This window comes from Lynx canadensis, chromosome A2 (genome assembly GCF_007474595.2).
Source record: "Lynx canadensis isolate LIC74 chromosome A2, mLynCan4.pri.v2, whole genome shotgun sequence".
NCBI lineage: Eukaryota > Metazoa > Chordata > Mammalia > Carnivora > Felidae > Lynx > Lynx canadensis.
The window spans coordinates 135,008,093-135,023,682 of record NC_044304.2 but is presented as its reverse complement, the minus strand read 5'-3'; the positions used below and the strand labels follow the sequence as shown (position 1 = coordinate 135,023,682).

At 39.3% G+C, this 15,590-nt stretch overlaps 1 protein-coding gene across 6 annotated transcripts in view; it reads right to left on the bottom strand.

Moving 5' to 3' along the window:
• ST7 (suppression of tumorigenicity 7) overlaps nucleotides 1–15,590 on the bottom strand; it is a 252,290-nt gene that overhangs the window by 53,062 nt on the left and 183,638 nt on the right. For all 6 annotated transcript variants that reach the window (XM_030308290.1, XM_030308283.1, XM_030308285.1 and 3 more), the window contains one exon: nucleotides 7,262–7,376. In XM_030308290.1, coding sequence (XP_030164150.1) covers nucleotides 7,262–7,376 — 115 coding nt within the window. The remainder of the gene's footprint in view (nucleotides 1–7,261; nucleotides 7,377–15,590) is intronic.

The following is a 15,590-nucleotide window of genomic DNA, read 5'->3' as shown; positions in this document are numbered from 1 at the left end:
TAATTACTCTCTATAGTCATTTAAGATTATGGAATATAAAGTATCCCTGGGGTACCTGGGTGGCTTAGTCGGTTAAGCGTCCAACTTTGGCTCAGGTAATGATCTCATGGTTCATGGGGTCAAGCCCCGTGTTGGGTTCTGAGCTGACAGTGTGGAGCCTGCATGGGATTCTCTCTCCCTCATTCTCTGCCTGTCCCCCACTCACTTGTACTCTCTCTCTCTCTCAAAATAAATAAAATAAATAAACAACAACAACAACCCTTTTCCTGGTCAGGCAACATATTGATACACTGGAAGTTTACATTAATCCACACATTTGGTCCTGACAGACACTTTTGGAGCCATAAACTGAATGACCAAACAAACAAAAATTAAAAACAAATAAAAATGCAGCCCATTTCCCTTTCCTAACCTATTTTTGGATGAGATGTATTATGACTAACCCATTATGTGATGCTGTCCTTCATGTGGCTTTCTTCAGTAAAATTTCTGAGTTTACTTCTGTACATGATATGATACAAAGAAAAGAACAGAAATGTGGAATTCTGTCCTTAGTTTTTTGTTTTGTTTTGTTTTGGTTTGGTTTAAGACAGTCTGAGGTCTTTTTGTCCCACCTTTAAAAAGCCAATCCAAGGTCCCCTTTCAACCAAAGGGAAAAGCTTCACTGAAAAAATAAAAAGGATTGCTATACCAGAACCTCAAAAAGAAATGCCACCTGGGAGTTCAATGATTCAATCAGGGAAATACTACATGACCTTAGTAATTTGGGGCAGGGGGAGGGGCAGGCAACACAGACTCAACTACACCCAGAAAAATTCATCTCATGCTATAAAGTCAAACACCAGATGTTATTTGCAACTTTTGGATTGGATTACCCCAGAAGGTCTGTGTCAGAGAGCCCTTCTGTGGCTAGTGCCCTGGAGTCCAGCACGGCAGTTTATGGGATGGTAACGGCCGGCTGGGGAGGGATGTTACCTTGGTAAATTACGATAACGAGGCAATAGGGTTATGAAAGCCAGTATAAATTTAGAGGGTTTGTTTGAGTGCCAACTATGTGAATTACATATGTATGCATTCATAAAAAATCTTCCATCATCAGAGACAACAGAAATTTCCCATGCATACAGTCTTTATTGAAATAATACCTATCATTAGAACTCCTGCTCATTGCCTATAATATGACAGACAATCATTTGCTAACTTCAAAGGCCTAGTCCACTTGACAGATCTACCTTTTGGTTTCCAAGTCAGCAGGACACCCCGTACAAAGCTATAAAAGGCCATCATTTCTCAGTGATTCATGCTTACCAGCCTGAAACCATAGCCCATGGTATCAGTGCTGATATATATATATATATATATATATATATATATATATATATATATATATATATTTTTTTCCCCTCCAATGAAGCAGCTATGTGATTCATTTGCCCATCTTTTACACAAGGATGCTCTTCAACACTTGCCTTGGTATCTTGACCTTTTCCATAAGAGCCAGCCCAGGAAAGGGAGCCAGACTGGGCTTACAGTCTGTCACTAGGGACTGATTGCATTTCAAACCTTCTTTCTTGAATACAGTTTAATTTTGTAGTAGATACATCTCAGAAGCTGTTGTGCCTATGGCATCAAAACTCACAACTATACACTTGACTGAAAAGCACTGTTTTGGAGGTCTGGACTGCCTGACGCTCAAAGCCTGACACTGATGGCCTAAATACAGATTTTACTGACTGGTCTTCCTGGCATCTCAAATCCCTCTTATTCTTGCCCATTCCTTAAACATAAATGGAAGATAGCCTCATGCAAAGAGAGAGTATCCAGTGACTACTTCAAAGGATCTGTTATGATAGTTGAGTAGCTTGTGTTAGTTGTAAGGCCTTGGGCAATGAACAAAGTTTACGAAATTTTGCTTATAACTACACGCTGACTCTGCAAAACAGTATCAGCAAAAAGCTTATTCTCTGAATAGTCTCAACATAGAGTAATTCCCCAGTGCTTTCTTTAGAACCTCTGTTTTCAATCTACTGAGATGAAAGTATTTCCCCCAGTGTTAGAAACATGTCCTGATCTTAAAAGTATACCCTCTGCACATTACCAGATAGCAGATAATAGTGCTAATTTAGGATGGGCTCGATGGCACCAGTAAAAATGGTCTTGATACAGTTGTTGCATTTATATAACATTCATGACTATATAAAAGACCAGTTGTCCCTCACAGGGAAATTTCTGTCCCCAAATTTAGGGCAATCACTGAATGATCTAATGGAGTAAATATCCAGAAGAACTTGGATTTGTATTTCCATTGGTGCAAATTGCCCCAAGGCTGAAACAATTTGTCTTTTGATCAGAGTGAAATTCCTGGCACTTTTTTTTATCGGCTTTCCAAAAGCTTAAGGATTATCAGTAGATAAAACTAAACATTTCCATTCTTATCAAATATCTATCTACCTACCTGTCCTACTAGATCCATAATTAATTTTAATAGTAGGCCACAACACTGCCTTTTCGGGGGGCACAAGACGGGGCTCTTATTCCCTCATTTTAACTAACATTTTATATATGGTTCTCCTTTTGAACAAAACTGATGGAGAACAGTGGTGAAGTTCAGGAGTGGTGATCCTGGCTCTTTACAATGGTTAAGAATTATTGAATACTTAATGTGTACCCCACACTGTTCTAAACATTTAACATGGTTTAACTATTTTAATCTTCACAACAAATTCCCAGCTGTGTGATCTTGAGCAAGTTACTCAGCCTTTCTAAGCCTTGATTCCATTTCCAGAGAAGGAAACCAAGGCTTAGAAGACTAAGTAATTTGCCGAAGTTCACTCAGCTAGTGAAAGGCAGAGCTAGGGCTTGATCTCAGCAGGCTGGCACCGGGCAAGTTCTCTTCATCATCATCTGTGACTGCCTTTTGTGTCCCCAAGGACCGCTGACTAGAGACAGACAAAACTAGACACTCCCGAAGGTATCTTATAGCACTCAAGTTCACATTCAGTTGTTCTATAAGATTCTTCTAAAATTGAAATGCACAAGTGATAATGAATAAAAAATGCATGAATTCTTTTCTACATTGCCACCCTAATCTTTGAGACTTAGGTTTTCAACATAGGTGGTCTATAAGCACCTTTGAAAGGCAACCCAAAGCTTGTAACAACTTTCTCAATTGTTCTGAAAGAAGTTCTGATGACTTAATGATCTTAAAAACATTCCTGTGTTTATAGCTAATGTATGACTAAAAAAAAAAAAGTTGATAAATCTCCAATTAAATGAACGCCATACATCAAATCTTTGTGACTAAAGAAATCAGGCACAAGGTGACTGAAAATAGAAAGCCAGATTTTGAAGAGAATTTCAGAAAGACAAGCAAATAGAGATATACCATGTTCTTAAAGAATCTTAAAAGACACTTTGGCATCACTGAAATTCTGCACCGTGGCTCCAGCCCACTTAATTCATGCCTTTCTAAAAGTAGTAAGAGAAGCAGAGCAAGTCATTTCAGCAAAGCTTACATTTATGAAAAACACATGGGCTTTTAGAGCCAGAGAGACCTGGATTTGAATTCCAGTTCTGCAGTTTTCAAAGAATGTGATCTTGAAAGTTACTTAAATCCACAAGCCTCAGTTTCTGCATCTGCTAACATGGAATAACTACCTCCTTGCAGGTTATTGAGGGCTATAGGTAATGTGCATGATGTTATAGGTAACATTATTATTATATTAGAGGAACGTGTATAATGTGCTTGGCACATTGTAAGTCCTCAATGTTAAATTAATTAAACTATAGCTAATAATAACAATAAGAGTGGTGTTAATAAAAAATAAAAATAAAAAATACTGCCAACAGCAGAGACAGTGGAAGCAAGATGGCTAAGACCAAGGGCCTAGAGTCAGACCACCTCTTTTTATCCTGGATTTCCTTTCTTCATGAAATTCATATCTTACTGAACAAAGACTGACCTCAGTTTATCTCTTTTCTCTCACCATATAACATCTCCATGGCTTTACTTGAACATCTTAGGCTCTGCATCTGAACAAGTTACTTAACTTCTCTCTGTTCCAGTTACCACAGCTATAAAATGGGGCTAATAATAGTATCTACCTCCTATGCTTGTGGTAAGAATAAATGAGTTTATCTGCATAGAGCTTAGAATCATGTCTGACCCTGACACAATGTAAGAACTCAATAAATACTAGCTGTTGCCACAGTTATTTTAGTCATTGTATGAAGGACTCTAAGAGCAGGATCAACCACCTGGATAAAAACTGCCCACCCATAATGTGAGTTAGCAAATTGAAAAGAGTATGAAAACTCCTAAGGATAGCAAGACAGCACTTCAGACTAATGGCTGGAATAACATAACATGAGAAGATATCTAAAGGGCAGAATCAAAATTAGACGGCAGATTACAGAGAGGTATGAACAAGTAACCGGTAATCCTCCAAGGGATCCATGTGCTTCACTGCAAATGGAGTTTGTCAATGTCACTTTTAAAACTCAAAGGCAAAAAAAATTGTTTTAAAGATGAAGAACAAAAAGACTGAAGCAAAGGGATACATGCTACCTTCCTCCTTTCTTTGAACATGTTGGTTTCCCCTTGCACCTTGCCATACTTCTAAATCCTTTTGCAAAGGTCAGAACAGCAGTACAAACCCCACTATGTCATAACTTCCCAACGCACTCTTTAAAAAATTCGGCCACTGAGCAAAAGTAATAAAGAAGGACTGTACCCATAAACCATCCAAGAAACAGCTACCCAACAAGAGCATTCCAACTTGCAAAGATAACATATAATCCTATTGCTCTGGGTGTGGCTCTGTGAACAGGCATGGAGAGGCTGAGATTCAAAGTGCTGTCTCCAGCATCTCATAGATTAGACTGATGACATCTGAACCAGGGCGAAGAACAGGGCGCCCCTAACTGCTGTCTGTACTCCAAGCCCTCTAAAGCACCCACACCTTGTACAGGGCCAGAAAATGAGGCAACAATTCAGTCAAGATCCTCTGGGTCTCCTGGAAAAGCAGGAGGGATGAACTTGAAACAGCCCATTTTATGGTATGGGGTGAGGAACAAGAGGCATGTTTTTTAAAAGTCTTGTGTGGTTGCAGCTCGTTCTACAAGAACAGTAACTTCAGCAGCCACTTCATTATATTTCTACTGTAAATGACTGAGGCCTGAGCCAAGTCCGCACCAAAACACCCTCCAGAATTCAGTCGGGGTTAGGTCATCTGCAGTCTATTGACAACTGCTGAACTCAAAACCCCTAACAAGGCATCTCAGCAACAGTATGTGTCCTGCCACTAATGAGGCTCTTTTTCCATGAATAATGAATAAGAACATCATGTCTGTTGCCAGGTACACAACATAAACAAAGCTCAACACAAGGGCCCTGGTATGGTGAGTTTGTCCATTTGCAACAAAGGAATTTTGCAAAGCGTGAGCCAAGTTTTAGTGGAGGGTGGGACGGGCTGTTGTAACAAATAATGTGAACATATGTTATCAGAATCTAATAAATCAGCATTTGGTTGGTGTGGAACAGAGGCTGTGCAACGGGATAGACAGAGATGACAGAAAGCTCCAAATGAGTTCATTTCTCTATTTTACAATCAGTCTTATAACACAAAGCTGATGATTTCTGTAACGAACTGAGATCGTCATGAAAGGAGCCTTATGGGATTTGAGACATCAAAGGCTTTACCAGTTACATCTTTTTTTTCTTAAGCCTTGGTGTACCAGGTTGAGCACAGGTCAGCACTAGGGATGAGAACACTGAACCCTTGCTATGGCATTGATGGCTACAGGGTAGGATCTAAAAAAGGTGCATGGCCACATGAACCCAGTGCATGGTACTGGGTTCCTTTTATACCAAAAGACCCTCAATGTATGAGCATTTTGCCTGTAAGCTAGTCTTATGGCTTAGATTCCCAAGGTCAAATAGTGAGATTCCAGCAAATAAACAGAGAACAAAAGTGAACTGACATGAAGGCCAAACAGTTTTTATTTTGTTTACTATAAAGTATGCCACAAATACTTTTCTGTCTTTCTAAAATCAGTTCCATACTAGGTAGCATGTATCTTGTTACACAGGGTGCTTGTGTTCACACAGGCCAAGTAATGCCATCACTGGCTGAGGGCTTATAGTTTCCATTGATTTGAGCAAGAATTAACAACAAAACAAAACTAAAACAGTCTCCCAATGCTCAGTTTCCCCAACTGTAGGAGAGGACAACTCCAACCTACTTCAGAGAATCCTTATGAAGAACTGTATTAAAATAAAATGGCTTGTTCTATTTGTTTGAGGAGTTCCTGGGAAGTTAGATTTGAATGGTTCTTTAAATGCACTGAAGATGCTTTACTAAGGAAAAGAATATTTCATAAAGCAAAAAATTAGTATGTGACAAAAGTAATCACTCCCTAATGTCCATTTTATAAGCAAACATGTTTATTTTGGGGACAGAGTTAATTAAATAAGGTAGAATGGCATAAAATTCTGCAGAGATTCCAGTAGCTAGGTCATGGCAGGTAATTATGTGGGTAATTCTTTTGCAATTAATCAATTAGTGAATTCACAGACAATGGCAATATTAACACAAGAGTTTGGAAATCTTTGAGATGTGTCAGTTTATTAATAACAGGCAAAATGGAATAACCTCACGGGTAAGTAACCTAGACGGTGAAGGGATTTCAAAGCCCTTCACGTGAAGAGATGGGGGGTATTCTGCTAATGAGGAGAAGACCTGGGATGAAGGGCACATTATTTTATCTTTAAATATTTACTAAGCTATCATAAGGGCTGCAGTAAGGGCCACTAGCTGTTCTATATTGCTTCAAAGAATCAACATGACCAACAGGTAGTGGTCACAGTCACCTGATGTGGGGTCGCAGCAAGGACTCGAATAGTCAGGGCTGTCCTAACAGGATCTGTGTTGCCTGCAGAGATTCTGAGTGATTGCTGACCATGGAGGCAATAAAGCAGAGCATGCATAGCTCTTGTTGATGGGAAGAGTACAAGGGGAACCTACTGGGAGGGAAGGAGAGGAATGTAGCACAGGCCACATGACATTTCTGGCCCCCACTAAAAACCAACCATTAAACTCTAAGATTTTTAAAAATGCCATCATAAAACTGTAGGTGAAAACTCTATAAGTGGATAGTTATCAAAGTGCTGTACTATTTGAAATGGTCTTTCCAATCTAATCATTGAAATACATCAAGAAAAGAAAAATACTCAAGTAGATGAAAATAACCAAGGACTCACCATCATACTTTGCTAAGACTGCCTGAACATCAGCATATGCTTGTAGTTCCAGAAGTGCTTCTAGAAGGTTTTCATGGATGTTGAACATGCTCAGCAAGGGGAACTCCTTCATCAACTAGGAAAGAAGAAATCAAGGATGATTAATATAGATTTCCTATTTTCTAAAAGTACAATGAGTACCAAATTGTAGTATATTTAGGATAAAAAAATATAATTTTAGAAGTATAGGTAATACTGAATTATAAGTATTCATACCAATTATTATTTTGTAAAGCATTAGATGCTCAAATCTTTTCCTGCTATTTTAGGAAAATGGCAACTTTGAATTGGTAAGAGCCCTAAGGTGGAAGAGAATCCATAAGTGAGGGGGTCTCATAAAAATGGAGGAAGACGCTTAGCAGTGGTGCTCAGTAATGTTAGAATATGATAGATGCAAATTAGGCAAAGATTGAACACTATCTCATGGGCATTAATAGGTTAACTTTGGTAAGAGCAGTTTGGATGAAAACCAGAGAACAGAAGGGTAAGCAAGCAAGCACTATTCCTTGGAGCAGCCTGGTGACAAAGTTAAGGAGAAAAAGCAGGAAAATAACTAGAAGGCGATATGGGTTGAGAAAATGTGCAGGTAGTTGTAGAGAGTAGCAGAAAGGATTGCTGTTCATGAGTTCCTGCTGGTGGCCTCAAGAAAACAGGAGTCAAGATCATTTTCCAAAACTGAGGGAATAGTTTTGGCAGGGAGAAAATTTGAAGATGGGGGTGACAATATAGAACAGCCAGAAAGGGATTTGTAGGATTGCTCAGGCCATCTCGAGGGCTTAACAAATTGGGGACCATGAATTCACAGAGGCTACAACTGGCATCCTTGTCAAGTTTTAGTTAACAGTGCTCACCAGCCCAGGTACAATAGCAAAGATGTCAAATAGTGAGGCTGGGCAGAATGGACTAGATTCAGTAAAAAGTCACAGAGCAAGAAGAGTTGGCTAGAATTAGGAAAGAATGATTAACGCAATGGCCTAAAGGTTCTAGACAGGATGGGGAGGAAGAGTGGTCCAAAGGGAGGCAAGGGATATAATAATGAACTTCACTAGAAAGCAAACAAAGAAGAAAGGGCCAAGAATTTCAGATAAAATCTTATCTTACAGAAAGATAACCAGGTTCTTTATACAGCAAAATCATAGGCATATATGGTATGTGTATGTACATATGCACTGATGTATATGTACATGTATATATCCTTTATTTAATATTTTATATGGATAACTGTTTTCTATTATAAAACAATGCCCTCTTTTCTTGATGCCAACATCTTTAAAGCAATTGTGCTGAGAGAAATAATACTCAAAAAATGGCTAACTCACTGTTAAGAAACCAGTGGATACGTTGCCTTGACTATCCACTTCTTGCTATATTAGAAACATTTGCCATATTTTGTTTTTTAGAGCCAAGAATCATTTAGCATATCTATAAAAATAAATAATTTTCTGCAGTCCCAAAGAGCATCATATTACCAATGAAAAACACCTATCAAAATGTTATGTGTTCGGTAAGACTATCTGAACCCCCTAGAGACAGCCTGCAGTATTTTCACTGCAAGCAAAGGAAGTGAATAAGACTATACCACACATTGTCAATGTTCTGTAACCAATAAAAGTATTTCTTGTTCTGGTTCACTTTGATTCTGGTTGACATCACTCTTTGATTCCCCCCCCCCTTTCTAATTAGGGCTCGTTAGAATTAAAGCTCTCTGTCATTCAGCGTTTGGCAACACAATAAAGACATTCTCTAAACTGCAACATTTAAACATTTGCCATTTTTGACCAATTCTTCAGGTAAGGTCAAACTTCAAGGACTTAAGTCTTATTCTGTAATTTTAAAACCGTAGCAGCAAATAGTAGCACACTGCAGCTTAGAAACTGAGAGGGAGTCTCGCCAAGACACAGTGAGACCATGTGAGCAAACACAGGAGTCTCAGCCTGTTTCAACAGAACTTGAAGCAGGACACTAGGCGTCTGGGCAGCAGCACTTTCACGGGAAGCTTCAACACGGTACACAACATCCGAAAAAATAATCACCAACAACAGATTTTAAACATGGCAAATGGCAAACATTGGAGAAGTAATCAAAGTCATATGACAATTTGGATTCTAGCTTTCCTTGTTTAACATAAACAAGGAAAAGTGAGCCTTCCGCTGGCTCCACCTCTCTGCAGCTATCATCTTGCTGTCCCCAGCCCCTCACAAGAAGGTCTCTTAGAAAAAAGCCATGCACGCTCTGCTTCCTCAGCTCCCTTCTTTCCTCACTGCATAGCTGCACTCTGGCTTCCACCCCACAGCTCCTCGGACTCTGCTCACCCCACATCTACAGGTGACCCAAACTGCTCCTGTGGATACTCGCCAGTCTCTTTCCTTGCTTGACCTTGGCAACGTTTGACAGTTTGATGACTTTTCCCTTAGAACTCTTTTCTCTCTTGGCTTCCTCAACACCATTCTCTTCTGGATTTCTCCATACTTATCCCCTCACTCTTTCTCTAGTTTCCCCCTTGCCTCCTACATAGGAGTAAGTAGTCTCCCCAGTTATATCCAGTACTCTTCTCATAAACACCCTGACATCCAGGATTGCTCTTGGGTCCAGGGTCTCAATACAGGCACTATTGTGAAGATGGCTCCCACATTCTCACATCCTGCTCTGACCTCCTCCTAAGCTGTTAAATCCATTCATAAACTATCTCCCTAACAGTTTTGCCTGATGCATCTAATACTGTGCTCATAAATTCTTCTTCCCCAAACCAACCCTTCAAACCTATTCTCTCTTCAATAGGTATTCCTCTCTCAGAGAAAAGAACCATTAACTCCTGTTACTCTCTTTGTCCTACCAACTACAGCCATCTTAGAGGTCCCTAAACCCATGAACTACTATGTACAAAATGCTGATAGCTTTCATCAAGTTCCTAGAAAGTTGTTATACAAACAACCAGCAAACAAGCAAACACCTTAAGAATCTTACCATGTGCTCTTTTCTCTGACCTTGTTGCCAATAACTTAGTTTATACTCTTATATTATATATGGGCTAAATTGCTCAAATAGCATCTTTTTTGTCCTTGCCTCTCTGGATCACCTCTTTCCAATCCACCCTTCACACTGCTGTCATAATGGCTTTTCAAATATACACACTTAAGTCCACCACACTCCTGTTTTTAAGAGGCAACCACTGACATGGCCCCAAGGAACTAGGCAGATGTGAATACATATTTACAAACAAGGCTATTTATCACAACATCATTTATAATACTCAAAAATGCAAGCAACTTAATTTAACCCATTGTGAGGCATTCAAGTATAATAAGACACAGTCATCTTTTATGCTATTAAATATCAACATTGGAGGTTAAATTCTCAAATAATTTTTAATGGCATGGCCTAGGAAATGCTGACACACAATGTTACAATTTAAAAAGCGGATACAAACTATATTTTGCAATAAGATCATGCTTTTCTTCTCTATCTATGCATGCACAGAACCACACTTGGTTAGAAATACACCAAAATGTTTTAACAATTGTTATTTATTATTAGTGAGATTAAAGATGATTTTTATTTCTTCCTTCATATTTTCCATATGTTCTAATATATTTAAAAGGAGTATATGTATGTTCTATAAATTAGGGAGGAAAAATTATTATTTTTAAAAATATTTCCACTTATTTTTTTTTAATTTTTTAAAAACATTTATTTATTTTTGAGACAGAGAGAGACAGAGCTTGAATGGGGGAGGGTCAGAGAGAGAGGGAGACACAGGATCTGAAACAGGCTCCGGGCTCCAAGCCCTCAGCACAGAGCCCAACGCGGGGCTCGAACCCATGGACCGCGAGATCATGACCTGAGCTGAAGTCGGACGCTTAACCAACTGAGCCACCCAGGCGCCCCATTTCCACTTATTTTTAAAAAAATTTTTTTTAACGTTTATTTATTTTTGAGACAGAGAGAGACAGAGCATGAACGGGGGAGGGTCAGAGAGAGAGGGAGACAGAGAATAGGAAGCAGGCTCCAGGCTCTGAGCTGTCAGCACAGAGCCCGATGTGGGGCTTGAACTCACGGACCGCGAGATCATGACCTGAGCCGAAGTCGGATGCTCAACCGCGTGAGCCACCCAGGCGCCCCTCATTTCCACTTATTTTTGAGAGAGCACAAGAAGGGGAGAGGCAGAGAAGTGGGATGGAGGATCTGAAGTGGGCTCTGTGCTAACAGCAGTGAGCCTGATGTGGGGCTTGAACTCACAAATCGTGAGATAATGACCTAAGCCGAATTCAGACGCTCAGCCAAGCCACCCAGGTGTCCCCAGGAAAAATTATTTCTAAGAGTACCTACTTCTCTGTTAAAAAAAAAAAAATGAAATCTTGCCATTTGCAACAACATGGATATATCTACAGAATATAACGTTAAGTGAAGTAAGTCAGAGAAAAACAAATACCATATGATTTCACTCATATCTCGAATTTAAGAAACAAAACAAATGAACAACGGAAAAAAAGAGACAAACCAAAAATAGACTCTTAACTACAGAGAACAAATTGATGGTTACCACAGGGAAGGTGATGAGGGGAATGGGTGAAATAGATGAAAGTATTTGGGATGAACCCTGGGTGTCATATGTAAGAAGTGAATCACTGGGTTCTACTCCTGAAGCCATGTCAACACTGTGTGTTGACTAACTTGAATTTAAATTTAAAAATAAGAGTACACTTATCATGATGAGCACTGCGTAATGTACAGAATTGTTGAATCCCTATATTGTACACCTGAAAATAATATAAAACTGTATGTTAATTATACTGGAATTAAAATTTCAAATATAAATTAGAGAAGAAAACGCAAAAAAAAAGAATACTGACTTCTAATATAAAAAAAAAACGAAAAAGCAAGTAATTCACTCTAAAAATGAGCAGAGAACACGAGCATAAATTGTCCAACGGAGACATACAGAGAGCCAACAGGCACAAGGAAAAGATGCTCAACATTACTAATTATCAGGGAAATATAAATCAAGACCAGCATGAGATATCACCTCATACCTGTCAGATTAGCTATTATCAAAAAGACAAAAACCAACATGTTTTGTCAAAGGTGTGAAAAAAATGGAACCCTTGTGTTCTGTTGGTGGGAATATAAATTGGTGCAACCACTGTGGAAAAAAACAGTATGGAAAAAACTAAAAATAGACCTACCATTCCATCCAGCAATTCTACTTCTGGGTATTTATCTGAAGAAGATGAAAATACCAACCCAAAGTTCATTGCAGCATTATTTATAATAGCTAAGATATGGAAGCAACCCAGTGTACATCATTAAATGAATGGAAAAAGAAGATGTGTTAGAGGCACCTGGGTGGCTCAGTCCATTGAGTGTCTGACTTAAGCTCAGGTCATGATCTCACCATTCGTGGGTTTGAGCTCTGTGTTGGGCTCTGTACTGACAGTGGAGTACAATGCCCTTCCTCCACTAGCACTCTCTCTCTCTCTCTCTCAAAATAAATAAATGCACCTAAAAAATTGTGGTATTATATGCAATGGAATATTACTCAGCCACAAAAAGAATGAAATCCTACCATTTGCAATAACATGGATGGACTTAGAGAATGTTACGCTAAGTGAAATAAGTGAATCAGAGAAAGACAACTATTCCATGATCTCACTTACATGTGGAATCTAAAAAACAAATGAACAAACAAAACAAAACAGAAACAGACTCACAGATACAGGAAACAATCTGTTGGTTACCAGAGCAGGGAAAGGTTGGGGGTGGGAGGAAAAGGGGCAGGGGATTAAGAGGTACAAACGTCCAGTTATAAAATAAATAAGTCATGGGGGTGTAGTGTGCGGCACAGGCAGCAGAGTCAATAACATTGTGATAACTCTGATGACAGAGGGTAACTAGACTTACCATGGGGATTACTTCATTCAGTATAAAAAAACTGAATCACCATAATATACACCTGAGATTAACAGGGTATTATTATATGTCATTTATACTGCAATTAAAAATATATTGGTTTCTCATCAAATTCAGAATATAAAATCCCTAGCATGGCACACACAGCTCCTCATGACCAGTCTCTGTCCACTGTGCCAGCTCGCCACGAACAGCTTTTAGTTCCTTAAATAGGTCACATTTATTCTCATTTCTATCTCCATGCTCACCCTGTGTGAAGTGCTCTCCGTTCTGCCTCCTTGATCAATCTGGACAGCTCCTCAACTTCCAGGAACCCTTACCTGCCCTTTGACTCCTTACCTCTTATCTGCCTGGTGAAGCACCCCTGCCCCCAAATTCCAGAGTCCTTGTCACAATGATCTACATCTTCCCCATGAGCCAGGAAAGAGTGTGAGAGTAGAAATTTTGGCTTATCACTAGATTCCTGGTTACTGACTGGCCCGTCGTAGGTGTTCCACACATATTTCATGAAGGGAATGCTTTCTAAAGGCTTTTAAAAGTTATCTCTACCTTTGGTGTACATATTATACGTGTGCTGCAACAGGCCTACTTCAGGCCCTCGGGTTATATATCCCTGAACATGTTCCTCTACCATCAAAAATCTTCCAATGATTTTATCTACACCTTAGAAAAAGTATAGTTAGAACCCATAAGCTTTGACTCAATGTAATGAAAACCTGTCTTAGAGTATGAAAATGTATGAAAATGGAACAGATGGCTTAGAGAAGTCTTCATCACTGGAGCTGTTCATACACAAGAGGCCAGTCACTGGACAGAGATGCTCAAGAAAAGACACAAGACCTTTCAAATCGTGTAATTTGTAAAAGTTACAGAAGTTACAAAAGTTACTTGTTAAAGTCCCCAGCTCCTAAGCATAACTTTCAGACCCTCCCTCAGCTCAGTGCTAGATGTATCTTGCCTCTTCTGTCTTGTACAGGATTAAACTCTAGCCTTGTCAGACCAGACTATTATACACCATTCCCAGCATTCTTTCTACAGTTACTAGCCACTGTGTTTTTGCTAAAACTGTTCTCACCACCTGGAATACCTTTTCCCATCATTTACAAGGCAGCCTGTCAAAATCACCCCACCCTCCAAAGCCCAGATCAAATGCCACCTCCTAAAGTCACAGCATCATAGAAAGTGAGAGCCAGAAGAGCCCATGGAGATCATCCAAACACCCTCCTCAGTTTACAGATGAGTTCCCTCCCACCCCCGCCCCACCAGAAAACAATGAAGGCTACAAATTTAAGTGATTCAGCCAAACTTAGTGCTGGGACTATGATTCAAACCCAGTCATCAGTACTGATTCCAAATTTCAACACATCAGAACCCTAGTCTCTGGCCTGCCAAGCCCAGGACAACTACGCCATTTTGCTTAGGCTTCTCTGCTACGACACTTACCTACCTGCTTTGTTCTGTGCTTACATGCATGTATGAAGACAGCTGTATTACAGAGGAAAGAGCCCCATATGTGGAGTTGTTCCTGAATTTAAAACTCACTCTTTTCTATTACTTACTACCCAAGTGACATTGCACAAACTACTTACCCTCTCTGAGCCTTGGTTTCCTCATCGCCTGGGTCTAGGCTCATATGGCATCTTCTCAGACGTTCTCTACCACTCTATCTAATGTCCTCATCCCACTCACATCACCTTTTTCCACTGATTCTATCACAGTCTAAAATCATCTTACTCATTTGTTTATGTGGCTGAATATTAAATCACTTAAAAAGCCAAACAAAAAAGTAAATAGATTGATAATAGGTAATACTATTATTACAGGGGTCAGTAGATTTTTTTTTTTTCTGTGAAAAGCCAAAGAGTAAATATCTTGGGCTTTGTGAGCCGTATTGTCTCTTGCAACTCTCAATTCTGACACTGTAGCGTGAAAGCAGCAGTAAGCAGTTACTTACAAAACCAGGCAGGAGACCAGATCTGGCCCTCAGGCTCTAATTTGCGAACTCCTGGTTAACAGGAATAAATTAGAAAAAGTAAAAGGTCTTCATAAGAAGAGTTTCATAGTGATATTACATTTGAAAAATGTAACATCTCTTACAGACAACTGATTTGGCAGACTGTAATACAATAAAAAAATAAGAAAGGCCTACCCATAACCCAATTCTTATGCTTCCATCTCTGTTTCCTAAAAATCATTCACATGAGTTTCTACGCAGTTACATTCTGTGATATTCACACAGGATGGGGAGCACTGTCATAAACAGCGGAATGGATAGATCAAGTGGGTATCTACATATGACAGAATGCTTTCAGCAGGCAAAAGGAGTGAATTAAGCCTAATATATCTCAATGTAGAAAAATATCAAGCAATTTTAAGAAATACT